Consider the following 24600-nt stretch of genomic DNA (forward strand, 5'->3'; position numbering starts at 1 on the left):
GCTTGAGGCTAGCGATAACCGTTGAGATGAGCAATAGGCTGACAGATTGAGAAAGAAGAGGTTGGGAATGGACATACATGGCAGAGCAAGGGCTTTTAAAACCTCAGGTTTATATCAGGGAATTGAGAAGACTACACGCATGCCCAGGACTGAACATATGCTTAGAAAAAGCCTGAAAAGACCCTAAGATTTTACCTCTGGGTGACCTTCAGGCTCTGTATGCAAGGGAATAAAGTTTGAGGCAGAGTTTTACATGGCCTAGGTAAGGGTTGAAGGAGTGCTCCAAACAGAACAGTCCATCAAGAGGTGAATACATAACACGCTGTGAAAATATCCATATATTGGGATATTACTCAATAATATAAAAAATGAACAGCCCCTTACTGTTACAAAATCTGGATATAACAAACACAACCAAAAAAAAGACAGATAGCCAAGGGATCTGGGGACCTGAAGAACAACACGACAGCGAGTTTCTTGGATTTCCTTATTGCTTCCCAACATATCGTAGACAGGGGTCTGCAGAATTCTCCGACCTGGACCTGCCAACAGGTACAAATGGAAAAAAAAAAAAACCTCCAAGGAAAGCCTACATAGCTGAATTCTAGGATAAGATAGTGCCGGCATGTTGTAGAATGTACCATTTGTATCAGCTGAACATCTCCAACCTATTTGGGGGATTATTTGTAGGAAATTCGAACCCCAAACCTCTTGTATAAGGGATCGTGGTCACAGTAGTTCATAGAACCCGGTCACTACAGATGTGCATTCCTTGTCTTTGAGGGAGAAGTATGGCCCCTGCAGCCCTGTTCAGTCTGCCTAGGGCACGGCCACCGCAATAGGTGACCGGAACAGTTAGCTTAACTGTTGTTTGGTGGGCGCTCTGTCATTTCTATTTCTATCACAATATATTTAAAATCCATATTAGAAAATTGTAGAAAGTACCAAATTATACATTTTAGGGGAAGTCGGAGTTTTTATAGAACTTAGAGATAGATTGAGGCCAGTGATTTGAAAGGCATGGCTTAGTTTTATTAGTTTTATTTGTCACGGTAATTTTGTTTTACACTTCAGTCCTATAAGGAAACCATGTTAAAGAGTGCTGTGAGTCTTTTAGTGGAATGTTCTTAAAATTAAAATAATAAAATGTATCATTTCCTTTAAAAAAAGTAATTACCATAACCTTGTGTTGCAGACTGAATTGCTTATAGCTGTCAGTATCTCCATTTACCATTTCACGGAGGCACAGTGAATTTGACAACTTTTCTTTATGTGAAAGCTACTTAAGATTTCAGCAGGCTGCAGAGAAGTGATGTTTAGTAAAATAGAGTTTTGTTTCAGAAAGTGAAATATTGGTCAAGGGGTTCCCAAAGGCAGCTGACAAAGTAAGGATGATTACATCATGATAAATGTATTTGGGATACAGTTATGGCATAAGCATTTAAAACAAAAACTTTTATTTAAAATTTTAATGAAGAGTGGAGCCCCTGAGTGGCTCAGTTGGTTAAGTGACCGACTCTTGATTTCGGCTCAGGTCATGATCTCAGGGTCATGAGATCAAGCCCTGCGTTGGGCTCCATGCTCAGCACATGGAGTCTGCTTGGGATTCTCTCCCTCTCCTTTAGCCCCTCCCCCCACCACTCTCTAAAATAAATAAATAAAATAAAAAAAAATTTTTACTGAAGTGTAGCAATGTAAGTCTACTTTGGGTACTGATGTCTCCCTTGAAGCACTGATCGATCACCTTGTTTTAAGTAACGTGAAGATTGAATAAAATTGAAAATCTGCAGAGAGATTTAAAAGTAGTCATTTTTTTTCTTCATGTTTCAACAAAGAATAAATTCAAATCTGGTTCTTTTCAAAGTGTGTGACCGTAAGTGGATTTTTCCCCCTGTGGAACTACTATTATATAAAACAAATAAGACTGTCACAATAGGCAGATAGAAATTTCTCATGGTTCCCACAAGAGACCTACTGCCATCATCAAAGTACTTTTCTCCTGGGTCTTGGCAGAGATGTAGAGAAAGTCTTGATACCATTTAAAGCCCTCAGAATCCAAAGCTCTTCACAGCTTGGTGAGTCTAAGACCACTGCAGCTTCCACCAGGAAGGCAATGGGTGCTCTGGCCCCGGGGTGCTGGGAGAGACAGCCTGATGACGTATCAGGCACAGATGTGATCCTAGAGCCTGGGGCTCACCTCTCAGTTAGTCCTGGCTCTCAGGCTGGAAGCATTTGGGTAATCTGTGCCCATTTACTTGTAGGTTTAGGGAGTGGGTTCCTCACATCTATTCAGTACCTGAATCATTCTTTTATACTTCTTCCTATTTTAGAATCAGTGAAGAATTTCTTTTCACATTCCACCCCAGCAGAGGCTGCTGAGCCAAGGTAAGTGTCTCCTCTCAGAGCATCACTTTCTAACTATGCAGGCAGCTCCCTTTCAGACTCCCATGGCACAGAAATGTTTAAATCCTAAATATTTAACACTATCGTTGTGCCCCTCTCTTATACTCCCCCCAGTTCCCATCAGTGGGTCAGGGTGATACTCCCATCTGTCATACTCTAAGTACAGCCAGGCATGCAGTGAGCAGAGAGCACACTCCCCCTGCTGTTTTTGAGGGACATCTCTTGGTGTTGGATCAGAAATAGGCACCCCAGATTCTGACGCCAACCTGCAGATCCTGTCCATACCTCTTGGGGTCCCTATGCTGCTGCCTCCTTCCAGTAATTCGTTTATGAAGGAGGTTACAAAACCACTGGACTTTTGGCAGGGACAGAGGTTATGTTTTCATCAAATTTGAATTACTGAAACCTACAGTTGTACAGAATCCAAACAAAATTAAGGGAAAGTGCATACACAGCGGGCACAAGAGTGGAGAAGAAGCTAAAATGTTTGATTCTAAATCAATGGTAAAAATCTGCTATGAGGGATCACTCTCATGGAGTAGGAACTATTATGAGTGAAAGGTCACAAATTTATGGTGAAATAATACATTGACAATAAATATGGCCAGCTCAACTTACTAGTATCCATAATTAGTGCCTATATACTCTTCCTTTAGTTGAGAAATAGGACAATCTTTTTTCTTCTTTTTTGGGAGCTTGTGAGGAGTCGAGCTTCCTCTAGGAATGCAGTTACTTGTGTAATTTGTGAACAGATATGTCTAAAGGTTAACTTTGTTTCTTTAACAAACATTGTAAGTAGGGTGATTGTTCTCTTGTGTGTCTTCAAGTGTCTGCTATGAGGGTGTCTTCCAACTAGTCTCTTGATCTCTGGTTTACTAGTTCTGTCCCATGCAAATCCATCTCCCTGCATCAAAAGCCAGGGTGAAATATGAGGATGTTATCAGCTACTGAAAACATTCAGCAACTATTTTTTGTTTAGACTACAGGACAATTTTTAAATGCCTTAGTATTTCACATGGAGGGCTCCATCATCTGGCCCTTGACACTATTTCTCTCTGTCTCTGTTTCTCTCTCTCTCTCTCTCCATCCCTTTTCTACTCATTCATTCTCTCATAATTTTCCCACGCACACAGCAAATAGGTCTTAATCAGCTGCTTCCCTGAAAATGTCAGGCTGTTTCATTCTCCTGTGTCTTTGTTCACTCTGTTTCACCTGCCTAAAATGTCTCATCCTCTCACTTATTTATGTTTCAAGTCTTAGTCCAATGATTGCCTCTTCTCTGATACAGTTACTAAGCATTTCTATATGTTTATTTCTGGTTTTGTGTGTGTGTGTCACTGAATATGTATTTATGTCATATTATTATTTTTTAAATTTGGGTTCATCTCTAATAACTGGTGTCTATAATGAAATTTCAGTAGAACTAGAGGTTATTTCCTAAAATAGCCAGACACTTTAAATATAACAAGGTGGTGATGAGCCTCAAATCTGTATGTCAGCCTAGGAGGTCAGGCCATGCCTTTCCTCTGAGACAGCTCTCAGTTTGGCTGTCAGGATGATCTCACCACTCTCTAACTTGGAAATGTTTCTTACTCTGTCTAAACCAGTGTTTTCTGGGGAATTAGAATAACAATACCTCATTAGTATTGTTTTGTGGATTAAATGGGATATTGTATGAAAAGTACTTAGAACTGAGCAAACTTCTCAGCAGCTAGTAAGTGCTCAATAAATTATTATTAGAGAATATTCTGGACTGATTGTTTAAGCTTCACATTAAAACGAATCAAAACACAACCCTACCTCACTGCCATTTCTTCAACTCTGAGGAAAATGCCTGTAAGCATCCCAAGTTTTCCCCATCTTAGTAAATGGTGTCCCTTCCATGTCACCAGCTGTATGTCTGAGAGTCCTATATATCTCTCTTTCCCTTATCTTCTGTATTCAAACCATCAATTACCATTAAAGATTCTTCTAAGATGCATCTGAAATCTGCTCACCTCTCTGAAACCACTGTATTCAGGGCTACCACCACCTTCTCTGAATAGCCTGCTACCAGGCTCCCCACCACTCTTGCTTCCAGAGATGTGTGCACTGACAGAGTTATCTTTGCACTCATAAATCATAAACCATACTGTGTCCCTACTGGGCTTTAGCTCTTCTCATACTTCTCATTGTATTGAGATTGCCATTCAGAGCCCTTATTATGACCTCCAGGGCTGCCTACTTTTCCCATCTCTTGTGTCCCTTACCTCACAGACCACAGCACATGGTGGTGGCCCCATTTCAGGCAGTGCTGTCCCTCCTCAGCAACTCAAAGGACTGGGGCCCCGGAATCCTTCTCTGCCCGGGTCACCTCCTCAGAGGTCCAAGTGAACTTCCCTGATCACATTCGTATCACTTTCTGTTCTGTAATCTTCCTAGAAAATGTCTCAAGTTTTATTATGCATTTCTTTTTGTTTGCTTATTTTAAAGACTCTCCTCCCAGAGACTCCCAGCCCCACCTGTGAGGACTTGCAGCTGCCTGAGAGCAAAGCCCGTGTTTGTGTTATCTCCACTCTGCTTGGCTCACAGCAGCTCTTCTCCTCCCTCCTGTTAGCCCAGGTTCCTTTCCTCTAATAAGAAGGGGTCAGAGCCCCTTTCACACTTGCTGTCATTTACAGTTCATATAAACTTTCATTCACATTTTTTCATTTGGGTTTTGATCCATGGTGACATAAGCTGAGTGAATATTAATATTCACGTTACAGAAGAGAAAATTGGGTTTCAGAGAGGATAAGAGGTCAAGGTCATATAGCAAACTGGGGCAGACCCGGTACTTGACTGAGGTCCAGGGCTTTAACACGGAAAGCCTAACTCTCCTGATCTCAGCGCTCACGTACCTCATGTGATCATCATTAGCTCGTGACAGCTGCACTCCATCTCCATGATGGTGGAGGGCAAAGATGTAATGGTATGTGAGGGGTAAGTGAGCCTTAAGGAAGAATTCCAAAGCACTGTGTAGACATGGGCCAGGAGCGCTATGCATATCCTTTGGAACTGGCAGTGGTAACATGGAACATGTAGACTGGATATTGTTTAATTTGGGGGTGGTTGTGAAGGCAGTGTAGAATAGAGCATGGGCTTTGGACGAAGACTTCAAGGTGATTCCTGCCTTGTTACCAGTGGGAAGTTGGTAAGTTGCTTAGTGTCTTTCCAAGACTCAGTTTCCTTATCACTAAAATGGGTATAATAACATGTGAAGAAGCTATGTAAGAATTAAATTACATTAGTGCCTACTGTACCCAGTGTATGGTCTAGTCTATGATATGTTATGAATAAATGATATGTTACTATTATTGCTAGTCAGAGAAGGCAGAGGATGGAAGAATCTAACTGGACCATGGACTCTGACCAAGTGATTTTTTTCCCCCAGGAGAGCTAAGTCCTGTATCTCCAATATGGAAGTGAGAACCAGACCCAGGTCACCAGGTTCATCCTGGGGGGGTTCCCTGGGAACTGGGGCATGCGGGTAGCAGTGTTCCTGATGTTCCTCATGGCCTATATTCTGACAGTGGCCGAAAATGTGGTCATTATCCTGCTGGTGCAGCAAAACCAGCCACTGCACAAACCTATGTACTTCTTCCTGGCCAACCTGTCTTTTTTGGAGACCTGGTACATCTCTGTGACTGTGCCTAAGTTGCTATTTAGTTTTTGGTCTGTGAGCAACAGTATCTCCTTCACTCACTGCATGATCCCACTTTACTTCCTCATTGCCCTCATGTGCACAGAATGTGTGCTCCTGGCTGCCATGGCCTATGACTGCTATGCGGCCATCTGCCGTCCATTCCACTACCCCACCATTATGAGCCACGGGCTTTGATTCCACTTGGCTCTTGGCTCCTGGGCCATTGGCTTTGGCATCTCCTTGGCTAAGATTTACTTTATCTCTCGCCTCAGCTTCTGTGGCCCCAATGTCATCAATCACTTCTTCTGTGACATCTCTCCAGTACTTAACCTCTCCTGCACAGACATGTCTGTAGCTGAGCTGGTGGACTTCATCCTGGCGCTGGTCATCTTTCTCTTGCCCCTCTCTATCACTGTCCTGTCCTATGGATGCATCCTGGCCACCGTTCTGCACATGCCCACCAGAAAGCAGAAAGCATTCTCTACTTGTGCCTCCCACCTCGTGGTGGTCACCATCTTTTATTCAGCCACGATTTTCATGTATGCCAGACCCCGAGCCATCCATGCCTTCAACATGAACAAAGTGATTTCCATCTTCTATGCTGTTGTCACCCCTGCTCTCAACCCTTTCATTTATTGCCTAAGGAACAGAGAGGTCAAAGAGGCTCTGAAGAAACTGGTCTATTGCCAAGCTATCCAATCGGACCAGTCACTTACAAATTATTAGAAAGAAATTATTTGATTTGGGGCCTGCTCTTCCCTCCTTGGTCCTTCTCCTTTAATGCCTGAGCTCATAGTACTCATGTTGATATGATATCACCACATCCACATCAACCACAGGCTCTTGGCTGCTTTGTGAGGTGTGCATCAGCACACGTGGTCTGTGGTCTAAGGGCAGATCCCTTGTAGAGAGAATTCTCTTTGGCTGAGACCTAAAATGGGGTTTCTGACACTGTGAGTAAATCCCTAATGGATCAAAGTGGGTGAGCAGGTTGGTAGTATCTGAATTAGCTGTTTTGGGATGTGACAAGCCTTAAGCGTTGTGGGCCAACAGATTTGAGATGGCTTCCTGACTGAGACAGAGGTAGCAGCGTCCTCAACAATCCCATCCTGGGGATGTTGTGCTGGCCATCAATCTTGGTGGCAGAGACTAGAGACTGCTCCCCTAGTCCCCCCAACACTTTTCGTATGTAGCCGTTTCCCTGCCTTACACACATTTCTGCTGCAGGTAGCTAGAGTGCTTCCTGTTATCTGTACATGAACTATACTTAAAGCAATTGTAATTTGTCTTCTGACATAACTTATACTGTTGCTTTGTCCTGAATTTCACATTTCCCTTCTAGATGTTACAGTATGTTTGTTTGTATCCTCTAGTGGTTGAGCAGAAAATAAATGATAAATAAATATCAGCAAATATGTTATTTGCTGAAGGAAACTTTGCCCTCATTAATCATCTTTTCTTTTGACCTCAATGTTCTCCTTCCTCTTTAATCTACTTTTACTCCCCCTGGCCTTCATCTCTCAGCACATCATTTCAAATACAAGCAACTAGTCCAAGTTTAGGACTTGACAGATTATCATCCTATGCCACAGTGACTCTCAGCTCCCCTCCTTGTTTATCTGACACCCTACCTATGAACACTAGCCTTGCTGATCAAAGGTGCCACACCCGCAGAAGGTATAGATGTGCCCACTCTTGGTTCACAGTTTTGTCAATGGCAAAGGGAGCCATACTTTAAGCTGTATTCAATATAATATGCCGATGTCAGCAGGAATTTAAATCTTCCATTAAAACAGTTGAAAATAGAATGGCTTTTAGCATTTTCAACATCTTTTACCTAAAAACAAGTAACATTTTCAAAAATGTTTTCTTTTTTTTTTTTTTGAAGTAAGAGGCATTAGGAAGGATTCTTTGCTACATTTTACAAACTTGTGGAACAGATGCTTAGGAAGTAAATACGTACAATCACAGAAAATCACAGACAGTGGGGAGCAGAGGCCAAAAGCCCAGATTTCCAGACTCTGAGCCCTGGGTCTGTCCTTAGCTCATGGGATCTTTCTAGAGAGAAAACGTGCTTCTTCAGCAGACTAAATGTGTAGGGGTTTGGTTAGAATCATCAATTGCTATACCTGGAGAAACTGTTAATAAAATAAAAATGGACAAATGTGAAATATATTCCTTAGGAAAGCAAAGAAACAAAGATAAAATGCAAGCCTACCTTACTTTAGAGAATAAACATACAAAAGGCAATGACTCTCATAATGGAAATGATTTAATGTTTGCTCCTAGAGCATATTTTGGTTTCTTGATGCAGTAAAGAAGTGATTATACATATATTTCCACTTAAAACCAAACATATAAGGGAGAGTGTTTATTTTCTGAGCTAATTCAGATAAACCAGTCACAATGTTGCAGTGTAATAGGGCTATGAAATGCATGCGCTGAAAAACAGGAAGTAGTGAATGGGAGATAAAAATTACCAACTGGCTGCTGACGATCTGAGTTCTAGTTCTGGATACATCTTTGTCATGTGACGTGGGACAAACCATCTAAACTCTCTGAAACACTGATTCTTCGTATGTAAAACAGAAATAATAATGCCTGCTTTGCATCCCTTCCACAATGGTTATGAGGATAAACTGACATGATTCCAAAGGCTTTGGTTGCTCAAGATCTGGGCCAGTGTAAGATCTGGGCAGGCCAAAACTTGGTTACAGTTTATTGGGGGAAACAAGCTGCAAAGTGTCTGTAGATCTCCAAAACCATCTGTACTGACTGAGCTCCACATCCCACAGTCTGGGAGACTCCAAATATAAGGGCTGTTTGTTTCTTTATTATTTCTCATAAGTGTCTGGGTGAGAGAGGGTGTAGAAGTAGGATTTCTTCACAAGTTCTATTCAATTGTGTTTCAAAGAGCAGATGGGAATCAGATCTGTAATCTTGACCTCGTTGTGAGAGGAACGCCTAAATGCATAAGCTAAGCAAATTAGAGGCTACAGATCAGACCAACGTAGGAATCAGCCTCAACAGAGGGAAGATGATGTATAGCAGTGTAACAGATAAATGCACCCAAAAGAGTATTATTTGTAAAGTGAGCCACATAAAGCAAGGCGGACATTTTGAACAAGACTGCATGGGGGTAGGTAACCACCTTGTAGACTCTGGTAGTCAGTTTTAGCGGTTTACTTGGAGACCAAGCCTCAGGATTCATTTTTTTTTTTTTAATATTTTATTTATTTATTTTACAGAGAGAGAGAGAGATAGCGAGAGCAGGAACACAAACAGGGGGAGTGGGAGAGGGAGAAGCAGGCTTCGTGCAGAGCAGAGAGCCCGATGCGGGGCTCGATCCCAGGACGCTGGGATCATGCCCTGAGCTGAAGGCAGACGCTCAACGACTGAGCCACCCAGGCGCCCCGCCTCAGGATTCATTTTTGACCAACCAACTCGTAATGGAGTTCATCAAATCAATGAAAATGTATTTTTATAACAAAATGTAAAAACTTGTATTTAGGAACAGATGGCAGACAATATAATTATACATACAAAATGCATACATAATATACGTAATGTAGCGGGTTAAATGGCAGCTCCCAGAAAGATTTGTCCCAACTTCAAGCTGGAATTTTTGGTTATGAACTTTTTTGGAAAAGGGGCCTTGGAAATGTAATTAAGTTAAGGATCTTGGGGTGTCTGGGTGGCTCATGTTAAGCATCTGCCTTCAGCTCAGGTCATGATCCCAGGGTCCCGGGATTGAGCCCTGCTGAGCAGGGAGCCCGCTTCTCCCGCTCCCTCTGCCTGCCTCTCACCCTGCTTATGTTCTCTCTCTGTGTGTCAAATAAATAAGTAAAATCTTTTAAAGTTAAGGATCTCAAAGTGAGGCCATCTTTGATTATCTGTATGGGCCCTAAATCCAATGACCAGTGTGTTGTAAGACAGAGAAGGGGAGAAAGCAGAGGTGAGGGCCATGCAAAGATGGATGTAGCATGGACTTGAGCATCCACAAGCCAAGGGATGCTTGCAGCCACCAGAAACTGGCAGAGCAAGGACTGATTCTCCCCTTGGGCTTTCAAAGGAAATGTGGCCCTGCTGACACCTTGATTTTGAACTTCTGGCCTCCAGAATTGTAAGAAAATAAAATTGTTGTTTTAAGCCACCGAGTTTGTTGTAATTTGTTATGGCAGCCTTAGGAAAGCAGTACTCATACCAATTCTGGTGGCAGTAAGCCCAGTGGTGCATGGGGGGTGGAGAAAGGGAAGAGTAATGACAAGTGCTGGTGGAGATTTTAAGCTTTAAATCCAATGGTTACAAAAGCCCTCACTGAGAAAGTAAAGTCTGAGCAAATAGAATGTTGCCAAATGTTTTATTAACAATTTACAACAGACAAAGGTACAGAGTTTAGAGCCCCATGCAGTTAGAGGTCAACTTGCAGACATTGATGGGACGTTAGAATTTTGCAGCCTAGTTAGAGAAATTGAACCAAAGAAGGTAGAATTAATGAGATTTAGGATGCAGAGGAGAAAGTCGATGGTCAAATATTCATCAAATGAAAGTTTAAGTCCCGCAGTGTTTGAGAGAACCGAGGCATCCACTACCTCTTAGCACCTGGGTGGCTAATTGAGTTAAACGTCCTACTCTTGATTTTGGCTCAGGTCATGATCTCAGGGTCTTGGGATTGAGCCCCAAGTCAGGATCTGCACTCAGCAGGGAATCTGTTGAGGATTCTCTTGCTCTTTCTCTCTAAAATAAATGAGTGGTAAATATATACAGAGTGATGTTGCTCTTTTACTTTTGTTCACTGCTAGATTCTTCCGGGGGTCCAGAAGTATCAATGGATTGAGCCAGTTATGACCCCATAAGTCTATACATAGGGAAGTGTTACACTGAACTATGAAATTTAGGTCATTTAAGGTTTCTGCTGTATGACAGAGTGTGCACAAAGGTTGGCTCTGGTTTATTTGATATTAAAAATTTTGAAGCCTCCAACAGCAATGCAAAGCTTCTGGATCAAGGCAACTTCATCAACCTCGCCTTTTGCTGGGAAAGTTGTCATGGTAACGGTAGGGCTCAGAAGCAAGAGCAGGCTAACACAGCTATTACAGCTCTACACAGAACGTATCAACACTTGGAGTATTTCCCTTTTGATTCATGGTTAGCCTGGGACATTGAAAGATTCCATGTGTGCTGAGACCATGTGGTCAATAATAATTTAATAAGAAAATAATCTGGAGGTCTAGACACAAAATTTAAGAATTATTTGTTTAGGAGTGTATGGATTACAAGTGTTTGTCTTTCTTCCTCCTCGCCTGGTCTTCCTTCTCCTTTTTCACTTACCTCATATTTTCAGCTTTTTTTTTTTCTGTGTAAAAATGCTGTATTGCTAGTTTCTAAGATAAAATAATTCCTCCAAATTAAAATGCCGCTGTGCTCCCATCATACTCCTCTTTAAAACAGTGTTTCGTTCCACCTTCTGCAAAGATGTGGTCCTTAGCTTGGTCAGAGGCTCTTGTGCTCCTGCTTCTGCATCCAGACTCAGCACCTGCTTCTCCAGCCTCTACTCGGTTCTCCCACCTGCACTTGATGTTCTCAAACTTCTGTAGTTTCTACAATACAAATGCTGTTTCAGGCACCCCATCTTTGCTCCAGCAATTTCCTGGGCTTACAACATCTTCTTTCTCCAGCTTTAAGATTAGTGTTTGTTTGTTTGTTTTCCCTTTCTTCTAATTCAGCTTAGACATCACCTCCTCCAGGAAAATTACTAACTAGTGGCTTCCTTTCCTACCTGAGTCACAATCAGCTGCCCTATATTCTCTTCTCTAAGCTCAAAGGAGGAGGAATTGTGTCTTATTCATCTCTGTGTCCCTAGAGTCTACCACTGCACCTGGGATGTAGTTGGTGCTTCTGAGAAAAATGAAAGGAAATAAGAAGTTTCCCAGGACCATGCATGGTATTTCTTTCCAACTATCCTAAATGTTTTGAAAAGATTCCTTAAGGATCCCAAAGGTCGGGGCACCTGGGTGGCTCAGTCGGTTGAGCATCTGACTCTTGGTTTTGGCTCAGGTCATGATCTCATGGTCATGATCTCATGGGTGGTGGGATCCAGCCCCATGTTGGGCTCCGTGCTCAGCGGGGAGTCTGCTTGAGATTCTCTCCCTCTGCCCTTCCCCCAACTTGCTCTCTCTGTCAAAAATAAATAAATCTTAAAAAAAAAAAAAAAAGAAGAATTCCAAAGATCTACACATTCTGTAGCTATTACTAACAGTCTCGTCAAAGACCAAGCTATGAGTTATTTGCATTAGGTGGTGCTGCGGTCATAACATTTACTCACCAGATCTCGGAGCTTTTTAAATCCTCCGCAAACGTGTACCATGCTACTAGAACAGAAATTGGGAACTGCCGCTGTTGCTGAGCAGCAACTGGGTTTACTGACAGAGAAGCTGTAGTGTCTGCTTCTAAAACTCAAGATGTTCAAATTAATCCTTTTCAAGTTCCTTCATAACCCCCAGGAGCAAAACTGACTCCAGTTTTCTCCAGTTGTTATCCAGTTATTACCTTTGTTCTCATTGTGTTCCCTGCCTGATACGCTTCATCACCATGGCCACCATTCACCTTTAAGCTGTTGTAACCCCTCACGTGAATGTGCTGGCATATCCCTTCTCCCGTTTCCATCCTCCTATTCTCATCAAATAGCCACACCCCAAGCAGATGTATTTTTTTAGATTGCTTTATTAAGGAATCATTGACATGTAAAGAGCTGTACATCGTTAATGTACACAACTTGATGAGTTGGGGATAAATATACACCTGAAAGTATACCACCATCATGGCCATAGACATGTCCATCACCTCCTAAAATTTCCTCGCACCCACCCCGTTTATTACTGCTGTTATTATTAATTATTGTTACTTTTGTAACAATATAAGAGCATTTAACATAAGATCTATCCCCTCAAAAACTAAGTATACAATGCAGTATTGTTAGCTGTGGGCACTGTGCTGTGTACTAGATGTCCAGAATTTATTTTTGTTGCCTACCTGAAATTTTGTACCCTTTGACTATCACCTCACCATGTCCCCTGTCAATCACCACTCTACTCTCTGCTTCTGTGAGTTTATCTATTTTAGATTCCATATACAGGTGAGATCATGCAGTCCTTCTGTGAGCACATGTAACTTTAAAACACAGCTCTGATCATGAAACTGTGGAAAAGGCTTCAATTTTGTTTCATTATCTGCTGAATGAAGGTCACAGACCTTAGTTTGAAATTCAATATCCTCCACTATCTGCTTCAACATGCTTTTTGTTTTATGTGACACAACAAATCAAAACCATAACCTAAAATTAATCTAAAATACCCCAATTCCCTTGAAGACTATTGCTGATTTCTGTAGCTGAAAGTAGTATCTGCACCCTCTGAATGTTCTCATTTTTTTACTTTTATTATAGTTTTTTTTTTTTTAATTTATGTCTCATTTTCCTTTATAAGCATCCACGTGTGGTTTGTCTTTGGCCACAAACAACTCTCACACTGCACTCAGTAAATATTTGCTTAATAAGGAATTTGGGGTTGATTTAATAACCACTACTTCAAATAATATTTCCTTGGGGATATGTGTTAAGCTGCTTACGGTTTTAAAAGTGGGAAAAAATCTGATTTTCTATAATTTATTTCACAAATTGTAACTATTATACTTAATAGGCTACCTGTTCTGATTATTCATTTCTCCAACTCACTTTAAAAAATGGTCAGTTTTTTCCAGCAGTGTATATTTGGTGTTGTTGGTACCATCTAGTGGGAAGTACGAGTAATGCTCAACAATTGATTTGGCTTTGGAGAGCTAGTTCTGAGCCCAGCTTGAAGATCATCTGGTCCAATGCTCTTCATTATACAAATGATAAACTGAGATTTTGAAGAATTAAGCAGTTTCTCACAGTCTGCATATGGCTGAGCATCTATTATGTGAAATGAACTTACATGGGCTACTAAGAATCATAAAGCATGCTTCCTACCTCACATAATTAACCACCAACACAGCGACATAAAACATTAATCTGTAAAAAATGGCAATAAAAATATTTGAATTATTCAATATGAGTGAAAACAGCTTGGTAAAATACACAGACAAAAATCCCTGTAAGAAAAATGTGCTAAGAGCACAGTGCATTAAACAATAAAGTTTCTAGAAGAGGTGGGGTTTGTGCTGAATCCTGAAAGTTGTGTACACAAGGATTTGGACAGTGAGGGGAGCAAGGAAGGAGCATTTAGTGCAATGGAAAGGATAGAACAAAGACATATTTAGGGGACACTGAGCATGAGAATAGAGGAGGTAATAACAGAGCATTAACTGCTTTAAGTGGAATGGAGGCTGGTGCAAATAAGATATAAAGAAATGCTTTGAATCAATTTGGTGTGAGAAGGCAAACAATAAACTGATAACTTGAATCACTAAATTGAGTCAATCTTGTGAATGTACTCAAAGGCAAAATCATGGAGTTGGAATTTAAATTCTTTTAAGTAACAGTGGTTAGATCAAAAAATTATATATAAAGAATAAATTAAATGGGTGCCTAGGTAGCTCAGTTGATTGTCTGACTCTGGATCTCAGCTCAGGTCTTGATCTCAGGGCTGTGAGTTCAAGCCCCGCACTGGGCTCCATGCTGAGTGGAGCCTACTTAAAAAAAAAAAAAAAAAGAATAAATTAAAAAGAAATATCCTAATGTTATATGAAATAGCACTTGTAGCTTAGTATGAGATTCACTACAGTATAATACATTGATTCAAAGATGTTGTATTTCAAATAACCCAAGGGAAGGTAAAAATGGTGTGCTTTAGAAAATTGTTAGATGATTCACAAAGTAGCCCTGATGACAGATGCTGATGTTAAAGACACCGGTGGAGAGTTGGAATAAAATCGGGCATGAATGTGACAACATGGATGGATCTAGAGGGTATCATCCTAAGTGAAACACATCAGACTGAGAAAGACAAATACCATATGACTTCACTCATATGTGGGGTGTAAAGACAAATGAACAAATAAATAAGCAAAAAGCAGAATCAGACCTTTAAATGCAGAGAACAAACTGATAGTTGCCAAAGAGCAAGGAGGTGGGGGATGGGTAAAATTGGTGAAGGGGAGTGGGAGGTACAAGTTTGCAATTACGGAATGACTGAGTCATGGGAATAAAAAGCAAGCATCGGGAATATAGTCAATGGCTTTGTAACAGTATTGCATGGTGACAGATGGTAGCTACACTTTTAGAGAATGTAACATAATGTATAAACTTGAATCACTATGTCATACATCTGAAAGTAAGTAACATATGTCAACTGTACTCAAATACAAAAATTTTAAAAAATTGGGGCATGAAATTGAGTTGAAGAAGTATTATGTCTAAAATATTATATATGACTTAAGTATAATTAAATGAGCAAATTAAATATCATACAAAGAAAGGAAAAGATAACTAAGCTGTTTGCTTTCTTTTTGCATTGAGATTATTTTTTATTGTGTCTTGACAATTTCCTATATTTTCTATATTCCTCATGTTTCTACAACATATGTTCCTTTTAAAATAAGAAAAATACATGATTTCAAAACTGAATATAGCAAAAGGCTCTTTGCATTTCATTTTTAAAAAACGTTTATGCATTTATCATGGTTTAAAATTGAAGAGTATGTAGTGGAAATGTTTCCTTTGCTTCCCCGTGTCTTGGGAATGAATTTGGCTTTCTGGGAGATATAATGGTAGTACAGAGTGACAGACATAAATCCAATTTTATTATTTTTCTCATACATTTAGTGGGTTCACTACATTTATTGTGTAATCCATCTTTGCATCAGTGACTTGAGATACCATTCTCATCATGAACACAATCCAATATATATTTGTTTATTTACAGTTTCTTTATTCTGATCCACTGGCCCATCTCTCTAGCCATGTACCAGTAACACAGGGTTTAATGACCGTAATTTTGTGAAGTTTAAAAATACGAAAATGTGAATCATGCTCAACTCCTCTTTTTTTATCATTTTATTTTATTTCATCGTGATGAGTGTACTCCTTAATCCCCATCCCCTATTTCCAGTATCCCCCCCCCACACTCTGATAACCATCAGTTTGTTCTCTATAGTTAAAAGTCAATTTCTTGGTTTGTCTCTCTCTCTTTTTTTTTCCTCCCCTTTGCTCTCTTGTTTTGTTTCTTAAATTCCACATATGAGTGACATGATATGGTATTTGTCTTTCTCTGACTGACTTATTTCACTTAGCATTATACTCTAGCTCTAGCTGTGTTGTCACAAATGGCAAGATTTCATTCTTTTTATGGCTAATATTCCATTGTGTGTATGTGTATATATATATATATCACATCTTCTTTATCCATTCATCAGTCAGTGGACACTTGGGCTGCTTCCATAGTTTGGCTATTGTAAATAATGCTGCAATAAACATTGGGGTGCATGAATCCTTTGAATTAGTGTTTCTGTATTTTTTCAGTAAATACCCGGTAGTGTGATTACTGGATCCTAGGGTAGTTCTATTTTTAATTTTTTGAGGAAACTCCATACTATTTTCCAAAATGACTGTACCAATTTGCGTTTCCTCCAACAGTGCATGAGCATTCCTTTTCCTCCACATCCTCACCAAAACCTGTTCTTCTTGTGTTGTTGATTTTAGCCATTCTGACAGGTGTAAGGTGATATCTCATTGTAGTTTCAATTTGTATTTCCCTGATGATGAGTGATGTTGAGCATCTTTTCATGTGTCTATTGGCCATCTGGACATCTTCTTTGGAGAAATGTCTGTTCATCTCTTCTGCCCATTTTTTATTTTGATTATTTGTTTTTGGGGTGTTGAGTTTTATAAGTGTTTTATATATTTTGGATGCTAACCCTTTTTGGATATATCATTTGCAAATATCTTCTCCCATTCCACAGGCTGCCTTTTAGTTTTATTAATTATTTCCTTTACCCTACAGAAGCTTATTATTTTGATGCAGTGCCCCAATAGTTCATTTTTGCTTTTATTTCCCTTTGCTCAGGAGACTTCAAAAAAAATGTTGCTATGGCTGATGTCAGAGAGATTACTGCCTGTGTTCTCTTCAAGGATTTTTATGGTTTCAGGTCTCACATTTAGGTCTTTAATCCATTTGAGTTTATTTTTGTGTATGGTGAAAGAAAGTAGTCCAGTTTCATTCTTTTGCATATACTTGTCCAGTTTTCCCAACACCATTTGTTGAAGAGACTGTCTTTTTCCCATTTATATTCATTCCTCCTTAGTCAAAGACAAATTGACTATATAATTGTTGATTTATTTCTGGATTTTCTGTCTATGTATCTATTTTTATACTAGTGCCATACTGTTTTAATTACTACCACTTTGTAATATAACTTGAAATCTGGAATTGTGATACCTCCAGTTTTGTTTTCCTTTTCAAGATTTCTTTGACTATTCGAGGTCTTTTGTGGTTCCATACAAATTTTAGAATTGTTCTATTTCTGTGAAAAATGCTGTTCGTCCTTTGATAGGGATTGCATTAAATGCGTAGATTGCTTTGGGTAGTATAGGTGTTTTGACAATATTTGTTCTTCCAGTCCTTGAGTATGGAATGTCTTTCCATTTCTTTGTGTCATCTTCAATTTCTTTCATCAGCATTTTATAGTTTTCAGAGTACAGGTCTTTAACCTCTTTGGTTAAGTTTATTCCTAGATATTATTTTTGGTGCAGTTGTAAATGAGATTTTCTTAATTTCACTTTCTGCTGCTTCATTATTAGTATAGAGGAATGTAACAGATTTCTCTACATTGATTTTTTTATCCTGTGACTTTACTGCACCCATTTTTCAGTTCTAACAGGTTTTGGTGGGGTCTTTAGGATTTTCTATAGGTAGTATCATGTCATCTGCAAATAGTAAAAGTTTTACTTCTTCTTTACCAATTTGGATGCCTTTTTCTTCTTTTTGTTGTTGAATTGCTATAGCTAGGATTTCTAGTACTAGGTTGAATAAAAGTGACAATAAAAAGACCTTGTCTTTTCCCTGACCTTAGGGGAAAAGCTCTCAGTTTTTCACCACTGAATATGGTGCTGTCTGTGGGTTTTTCATATATGGCCTTTATTATGTTGAGATATGTTCCCTCTAAACCTACTTTGTTGAGTGTTTTTATCATGACTGATGTTGACTTTGTCAAATGCTTTTTATGCATCTGTTGAAATGATCATATGAATTTTATCCTTTCTCTTATTGATGTGTTGTATCATGTTGTTTTATGAATATTGAACCACTCTTGCATTGGGGAGTACATCCCACTTGATCATGGTGAATGTTTTTTTAAATGTATTGTTGGATTCGATTTGCTAATATATTATTGAGGATTTTTGTGTCTATGTTCATCAGAGGTATTGGCCTGTAGTTCTCTCTCTCTCTCTTTTTTTGTGGTATCTTTATCTGGTGTCAGTATGAGGGTGATATTGGCCCTCATAACTCTTCTTTTATAGAATTTTTCTGGTGATTCATGCTTTTTACTTTTCCATATGATTTTAGCATCACCCTATCCAATTAGAAAATAAATCCTATTGCTACTTGGGGATTGCACTATATTATTGACTTGCTTAGGGGAATTGGTGAATTTCTGATGCTCAGTTTTCCCATTCAAGAATATTGTAAGTTCTTCCATTTGATTAAGTTTGATGCACTAAGATGTGCTTTAAAGTTTTTTTCACAGTGTTTACACATTGTGTTAAATTTTTAAGATACTATGGAATTTTAATTTTCCTACTTTTTAGTATTTTCTATTTTTTGAATTGTTTAGAAAATAATACCTGTATTAATTCTATTATTATTATTATTATTATTTTATTATGTTATGTTAGTCACCATACAGTACATCATTAGTTTTTGATGTAGTGTTCCAAGATTCATTGTTTGTGAATAACATCAGAGCTCCATGCAATACGTGCCCTCCTTAATATCCATCACCGGGCTTAGTTCTACTTTTTTAAAATTATTTTCTTTGAGGATTGATATATGGCTTTTTTCCCCTCTTTTTTTTTTTTTTGAGAATGTCTATTGGCATTTGAGAATGCCAAATCCTAACCATTAGACTACCAGGGAGGATCTATTGGCATTTGAAAGAAGGTTCATTTTTTTCAGGATTCAGAATCTGTGAAATGTTAATTAGATCTACTTTATTAATCATGATATTTTTAGTCCTGTATATCTTAAATTTTTCAATGATCTGGTATGAACTGAGAAAGATGAATTAATGTCTCCCACTGCTTCTGTTTTCTTTGTTTCCTTTCCCTATTTCTCCTTGTATAGCATGTAGTTTTTGCTTTAGGAAGGTTGACTTTATTTCATTTGAAGTTAATAGTTAAAACTATTTTATCTTCTGTGTTGATCACAGTATTTAGTGTTATTAGTACTCTTGTATAACTTACTCATGCTTCTTTTTGGTCTGAATAAAATCTTGTCTGATATTAATATTGTTTTACTTTTTTCTGTGTTTGCCGTTTGCCATTACCTACACTTTTTTCCCTAAATATTCTGAATCCCTTTGCTTTAACTATGTTTCTTGTGAACAGCATAGACTTGAGCTTTTTTAAAAATTCAGTCTGTAAGTTCTTTTAATATGTCAGTTTAAGTCTATTTGTATTTATTGTTATAACTAAAATGGTCTGGATTCTATCATCTGATTTTATGTTAAGCTTGGTGTATTTATAACTTTATAGAACTCTGTTGTATATTTTATATTCTTGTGTGCTTTTTTATTAAAAATTAGGAGAATTGTGGTTTTATTCTGGAGGTTATGTTTGATATCTGTAATTTTCTACAACATTCTTAATCTTCTACTTCTTTATATTGAATTTAATATACTGCCACAGGTAAGTAATTACCTGGTATGGGCAATAATGAAGTTTATCTATGTACCCTTTATCCTACCTTCTTTCTCTCTCCTCACCACCCGATTTTACTTAATCATATTATCATTAATTAAATGTACTTATATCTCTTTCACTTGATTTGTCAGATTTAAGTAAAACACTTTGTTACCAGATATTAAAGATGAGGAAGTCAACATTACACAATCTACTGTCTTTTTTTCCTCTCAACTTTTGTTACTTAAATATGTTTCTACAGGGCATGTTTTAAGCATTTGAATTCTGCTCTACCACCTTAATCCTCATATTTATATTCATCATAGACCTATAATGAGAAAAGATTCAATGCTCATTGCCACTTCTTTTGCCATGGATTTTCTAGGACTAATATTCTTTAAATTCCTTCTATTTCTACCATATTTGTGCCTTTGCATTTGTACAACTATGTGGCTGGGTATAAAATTTGGATGATTCTTTCTTTCTGGAGGACTCTACGAGGGACTGCACAAACTTTAGCATTGAATATTGCTATGGAAATGTGTAAGTCCAGAGTAATTCTTTTTGCTTTATAAATAGCTTTTTTTTGGCTTAGCTAACCACATGATCTTTTATCTTTTTAATCTAATAACATTACTAGAATATTTCCTTAAATGGCCGCTTTGTATCAGTTTCTCAGGGACACAGTTTGCCTTTTCAATCTCTAGATTCATGTCTTTTTACTTCAGGAAATTTTTTAAATTATATATTAAAAATGTGTATTTTATTACTTAGATTTTCTAGAAAATGAATGTATTAGGTCTTCTATGCCTATCTTTCCATACCTATCATTTTACTACTAATTCATTTTAATTCTGTATTTCAATTTGATTATATTTGCTTTCTTTATTTATATGCTCAGTTTTTCTTAATGTGTTTCCAGCTGTGTTTCTATTCTCTTTTCCCCCTTCTAATCTCAACTTCATTTCTGGAGTATTTTTCAATGTTTTTCATTTCTATTTTAAGCTTTGCTTTTTCATACTTTATTTCCTTCTACTACATCAATGTACCATTCCTAAATTCTGGATTCTCTGAAAAGTCTTAAGTCTCTGCAAAGTTTTCTTGTTTTATAAAGAAAAGAGTTTCATTAATTTTTTTAAAAAATTATTGAGAAATGTTTGGTTACCACTGTCACCTGTTACGTGGGAAAATTTCTTTTGTGTGCTCTCTATCAGCCATTAAGTTTCTAGTTTCCGTTTTTCTTGCAGAATATTTTCAATGATACAGTCAATTCTCATTATTTGCAGATTCTGTATTTGTGAGTTTGTCTATTTGCTGAAATTTATTTGTAACTCCAAATCAACACATGGGGTGCTTTCATGGTCGCTCATGAGTATGTGCAGGATGTGAAAAATTGCAAGTCTCCCAATATGCATATTTCCAGCTGAGGTTGAACAAGCTAATATTCTGTCTTCTTGTTTCAGCTCTCATGTTGTAAACTAATGTCCTTTTCATTGTCTAGTTGGTGCCACATTTTTTCCATTTTGGTGGTTTTTGTTGATAATTGCTGTTTCAAATGGTCCTCAAGTATAATGTAGTGCTGAAGTACTGTCTAGTGTTTCTAAACACAAAGAGATTGTGATGGGCTTTATGGAGAAAATAACCATAAATCCGGTTGATGAAGGCTAGGTAACCTTCTTTAGGCATGATTTATAGTGCTGTTGGCCATGAATCCAATGTTAATGAATCAACAGTACAATACATTCTGAAAAAGGAAGAGGAAATATGCCAATCTGTATATGAGAGCTCTCCAGAAAGTGCTAACATAACAACCATAGTGCATGATATAACTATGGAAGATATAAAAAAGTGGTTAAATTTATGCATTCATGAGATGACAACTGATTTTTAAAAAGTATAATGGACAGCGTTATTGTGAGGCCGACAGCAAAATAAATTTATGGTCATGTTCCCCCAAATCAGGAAAATGTTAAATACTTCTTAAACCCTTCTCAGCCAAGCTGGCTGGCTGACATTTTAATAAAGGCAATATAGCATGGGAAATGTTAAACTTGCAGCCAAGATGTCCTGCAGATAAGATGGCTGCAGAAGAATTTTAAAAATTCTTGCTAAATGTTATACAAGAAAAGGGTTATGTGTAAGAACAGGTTTTCAATATTGATGAGATGCTCTTGTTTTGCAAGGATGTTGGTAAAGTACCCCATATAATGCAAATGGCATTTTGGTTAATTAAAATGTTGCGACCAAAGATTTGCAAGAACCTAACTGTATTTCCCCTAGGAGTTCAGTATTTGTTAATTCAGTGCTCAAAGCAACTTTATAGAACATAACCACTGCAAATAACAAGAATCAACTGTGCTATTCTAGTTCCCTTTGACTATCTTTGAAGCAGATGAATTTTCTTAGACAAGCAAAGGAAGAGGCAAACCCAATAGGAAATTTCCTTATGAACCTGAGTAATAGAGTTGATTCCTGTTATTTGTGGTAGTTATGCTCTATAAAGTTGCTGTGAAGACCGAATTAACAAATACTGAATCATTGCTCCTATGGGAAAAACAGAGTTAGGTATTTTTTGGATTTGCTTTAAAATGTTTTCTTTTTTTTTTTTAGTTTTATAGCAGTTTTAGGTTCACAGTAAAATTGAGCAGAAGCTGCAGAGATTTCCCATATATTTCCTGCCTCAACACATGCATTATCCCTCATTATCAAATTCCCCAGCAGAGTGATATACTTATTATAACTGATGAGCCCACACCGACATATCATAATCATCCAAAGTCCGTAGTTTATATTAGGGTTCACTCTTGGTTTTGTACATTCTATGGGTTTGGACAAATTTATGATGACTTCTATCCACTATTATGGTATCATACAGATATTTTCACTGCCTCAAAAATCCTCTTTGCTCTACCTATTCATCCCTCCCTGCTCAACCTCTGGCAACCACTGATCTTTTTACTGTCTCCATAGTTTTGCTGTTCCCAGAATGTCACATAGTTAGAACCATAGCACATATAGCATTTTCAGATTGGCTCCTTTCATTTAGTAATACACATTTAAGGTTTTTCCATGGCTTGATATCTTATTTTTTTTTTTAGCTCTGTATAATATTCCACTGTCTAGATATAATATCACATTTTGGTTGCTTTTAGATTTGGGGAATTATGAATAAAGCTGCTATTAATATCCATATGCAGATTTTTACATGACATAGGTTTTCAACTACTTCTGGTAAATACCAAGGAGCATGATTGCCTGATAGTGTGATATGAATGTGTTTGTTTTGTAAGAAAACATAAAACTGTTTTCCAAGATGGCCATATCATTTTGCATTCCTACCAGCAATGAATGAGAGTTCCTGTTGCTTCACAACCTTATCTGTATTTGGTGTTGTCAGTGTTCTGGATTTTGGCCATTTTTTTTTTTTAAGATTTTATTTATTTATTTGATAAGAGACACAGTGAGAGAGGGAACACAAGCACGGGGAGTGGGAGAGGGAGAAGCAGGCTTCCCGCTGAGCGGGGAGCCTAATGCGGGGCTCGATCCCAGGACCCTGGGATCATGACCTGAGCCGAAGGCAGATGCTTAATGACTGAGCCTCCCAGGCACCCCGATTTTGGCCATTCTAATAGACACATAGTGATATCTCACTGTTATTTCAATTTACATTTCCCTGATGACATGTGCTGTGGGGCCTCTTTTCATAAGCTTATTTGCCATCTGTATATCTTCTTTGGAGAGGTGTCTGTTGAAATCTTTGGCCCATTTTTTAATTTCATTGTTTGTTTTCTGATTATTAAGTTTTAAGAGTTCTTTGTGTATTTTGGATAAGAGTTCTTTGTCAGATGTGTCTTTTGCAAATGATTTTCTTTGTGGTTTGTCTTCTAATTCTCTTGATATTGTCTTCTGCAGAGAGAAATTTTTTAATTTTAATAAAGTCCAGTCTATCAGTTATTTCTTTCATGCATCATGTCTTTGGTGTTGTATCTAAAAAGTAAAGGAAACTCATATGATCATTTTAATAGATGCAGAAGGAAGTTTTTAAGATCCCCTTATTTAGGAATAGATAGGAACTTTTTCAACCTAATCATGGGTAACTACAAAATACCTACAACTAACATAATGATGAAGGACTGAATGATTTTGCTGAAAAGCAGGAATAAGGCAAAAATGGCTACTTTTACCACTTTTATTCAGTTTTGTGCTGAAGGTTCTAGGATGTGTGATGAGGCAGTAAAAAGAAATAAAATGTACGTAGATTGGAAATGAAGAAGGAAAATGTCATTATCCTCAGATAACATGATTGTGTTTGTGTGTGTATGTATGCAGAAGGAAGGACTATAGTATAAAAAAAGCTACTGGAACTAACACATTACTTCAGGAAAGTAACAGGACACCAGGTCAATATACAAAATCAATTATATTTCTAAATGCTAAACAATAAAATTTGAACTTGAAAACTGAAATAATTTACAGTAGCAACACAATTATGAGACACTGGAGGATGAATTTGACCAAAGATGTATAAGACCTCTATTCTGCAAACTATGAAATATTTTTGAGATAACTTAAAGAAAACCTTAAAAATGGAAATATGATATGCTCATGTAAAAGAAGGTTTGATATTGTTAAAATGCTAATTGATTTTTTACAAAAT

General features: G+C 37.9%; 2 protein-coding genes across 2 annotated transcripts in view; both read left to right on the top strand.

Moving 5' to 3' along the window:
* Window positions 1-24600, top strand: part of LOC118532568 (olfactory receptor 2A2-like) — a 220561-nt gene that overhangs the window by 94326 nt on the left and 101635 nt on the right. Inside the window, 1 exon segment of the mRNA XM_078059676.1 lies at window positions 2331-2385. The gene's annotated coding sequence lies outside the window, so the exon portion shown is untranslated.
* OR6B1 (olfactory receptor family 6 subfamily B member 1) lies at window positions 369-6793 on the top strand. The gene is given in 3 exon segments (XM_078059835.1): window positions 369-552; window positions 2331-2385; window positions 5848-6793. Coding segments are annotated over 3 exon segments (1185 nt in total).

This window comes from Halichoerus grypus, chromosome 12 (genome assembly GCF_964656455.1).
Source record: "Halichoerus grypus chromosome 12, mHalGry1.hap1.1, whole genome shotgun sequence".
Classification (NCBI taxonomy): Eukaryota; Metazoa; Chordata; class Mammalia; order Carnivora; family Phocidae; genus Halichoerus; species Halichoerus grypus.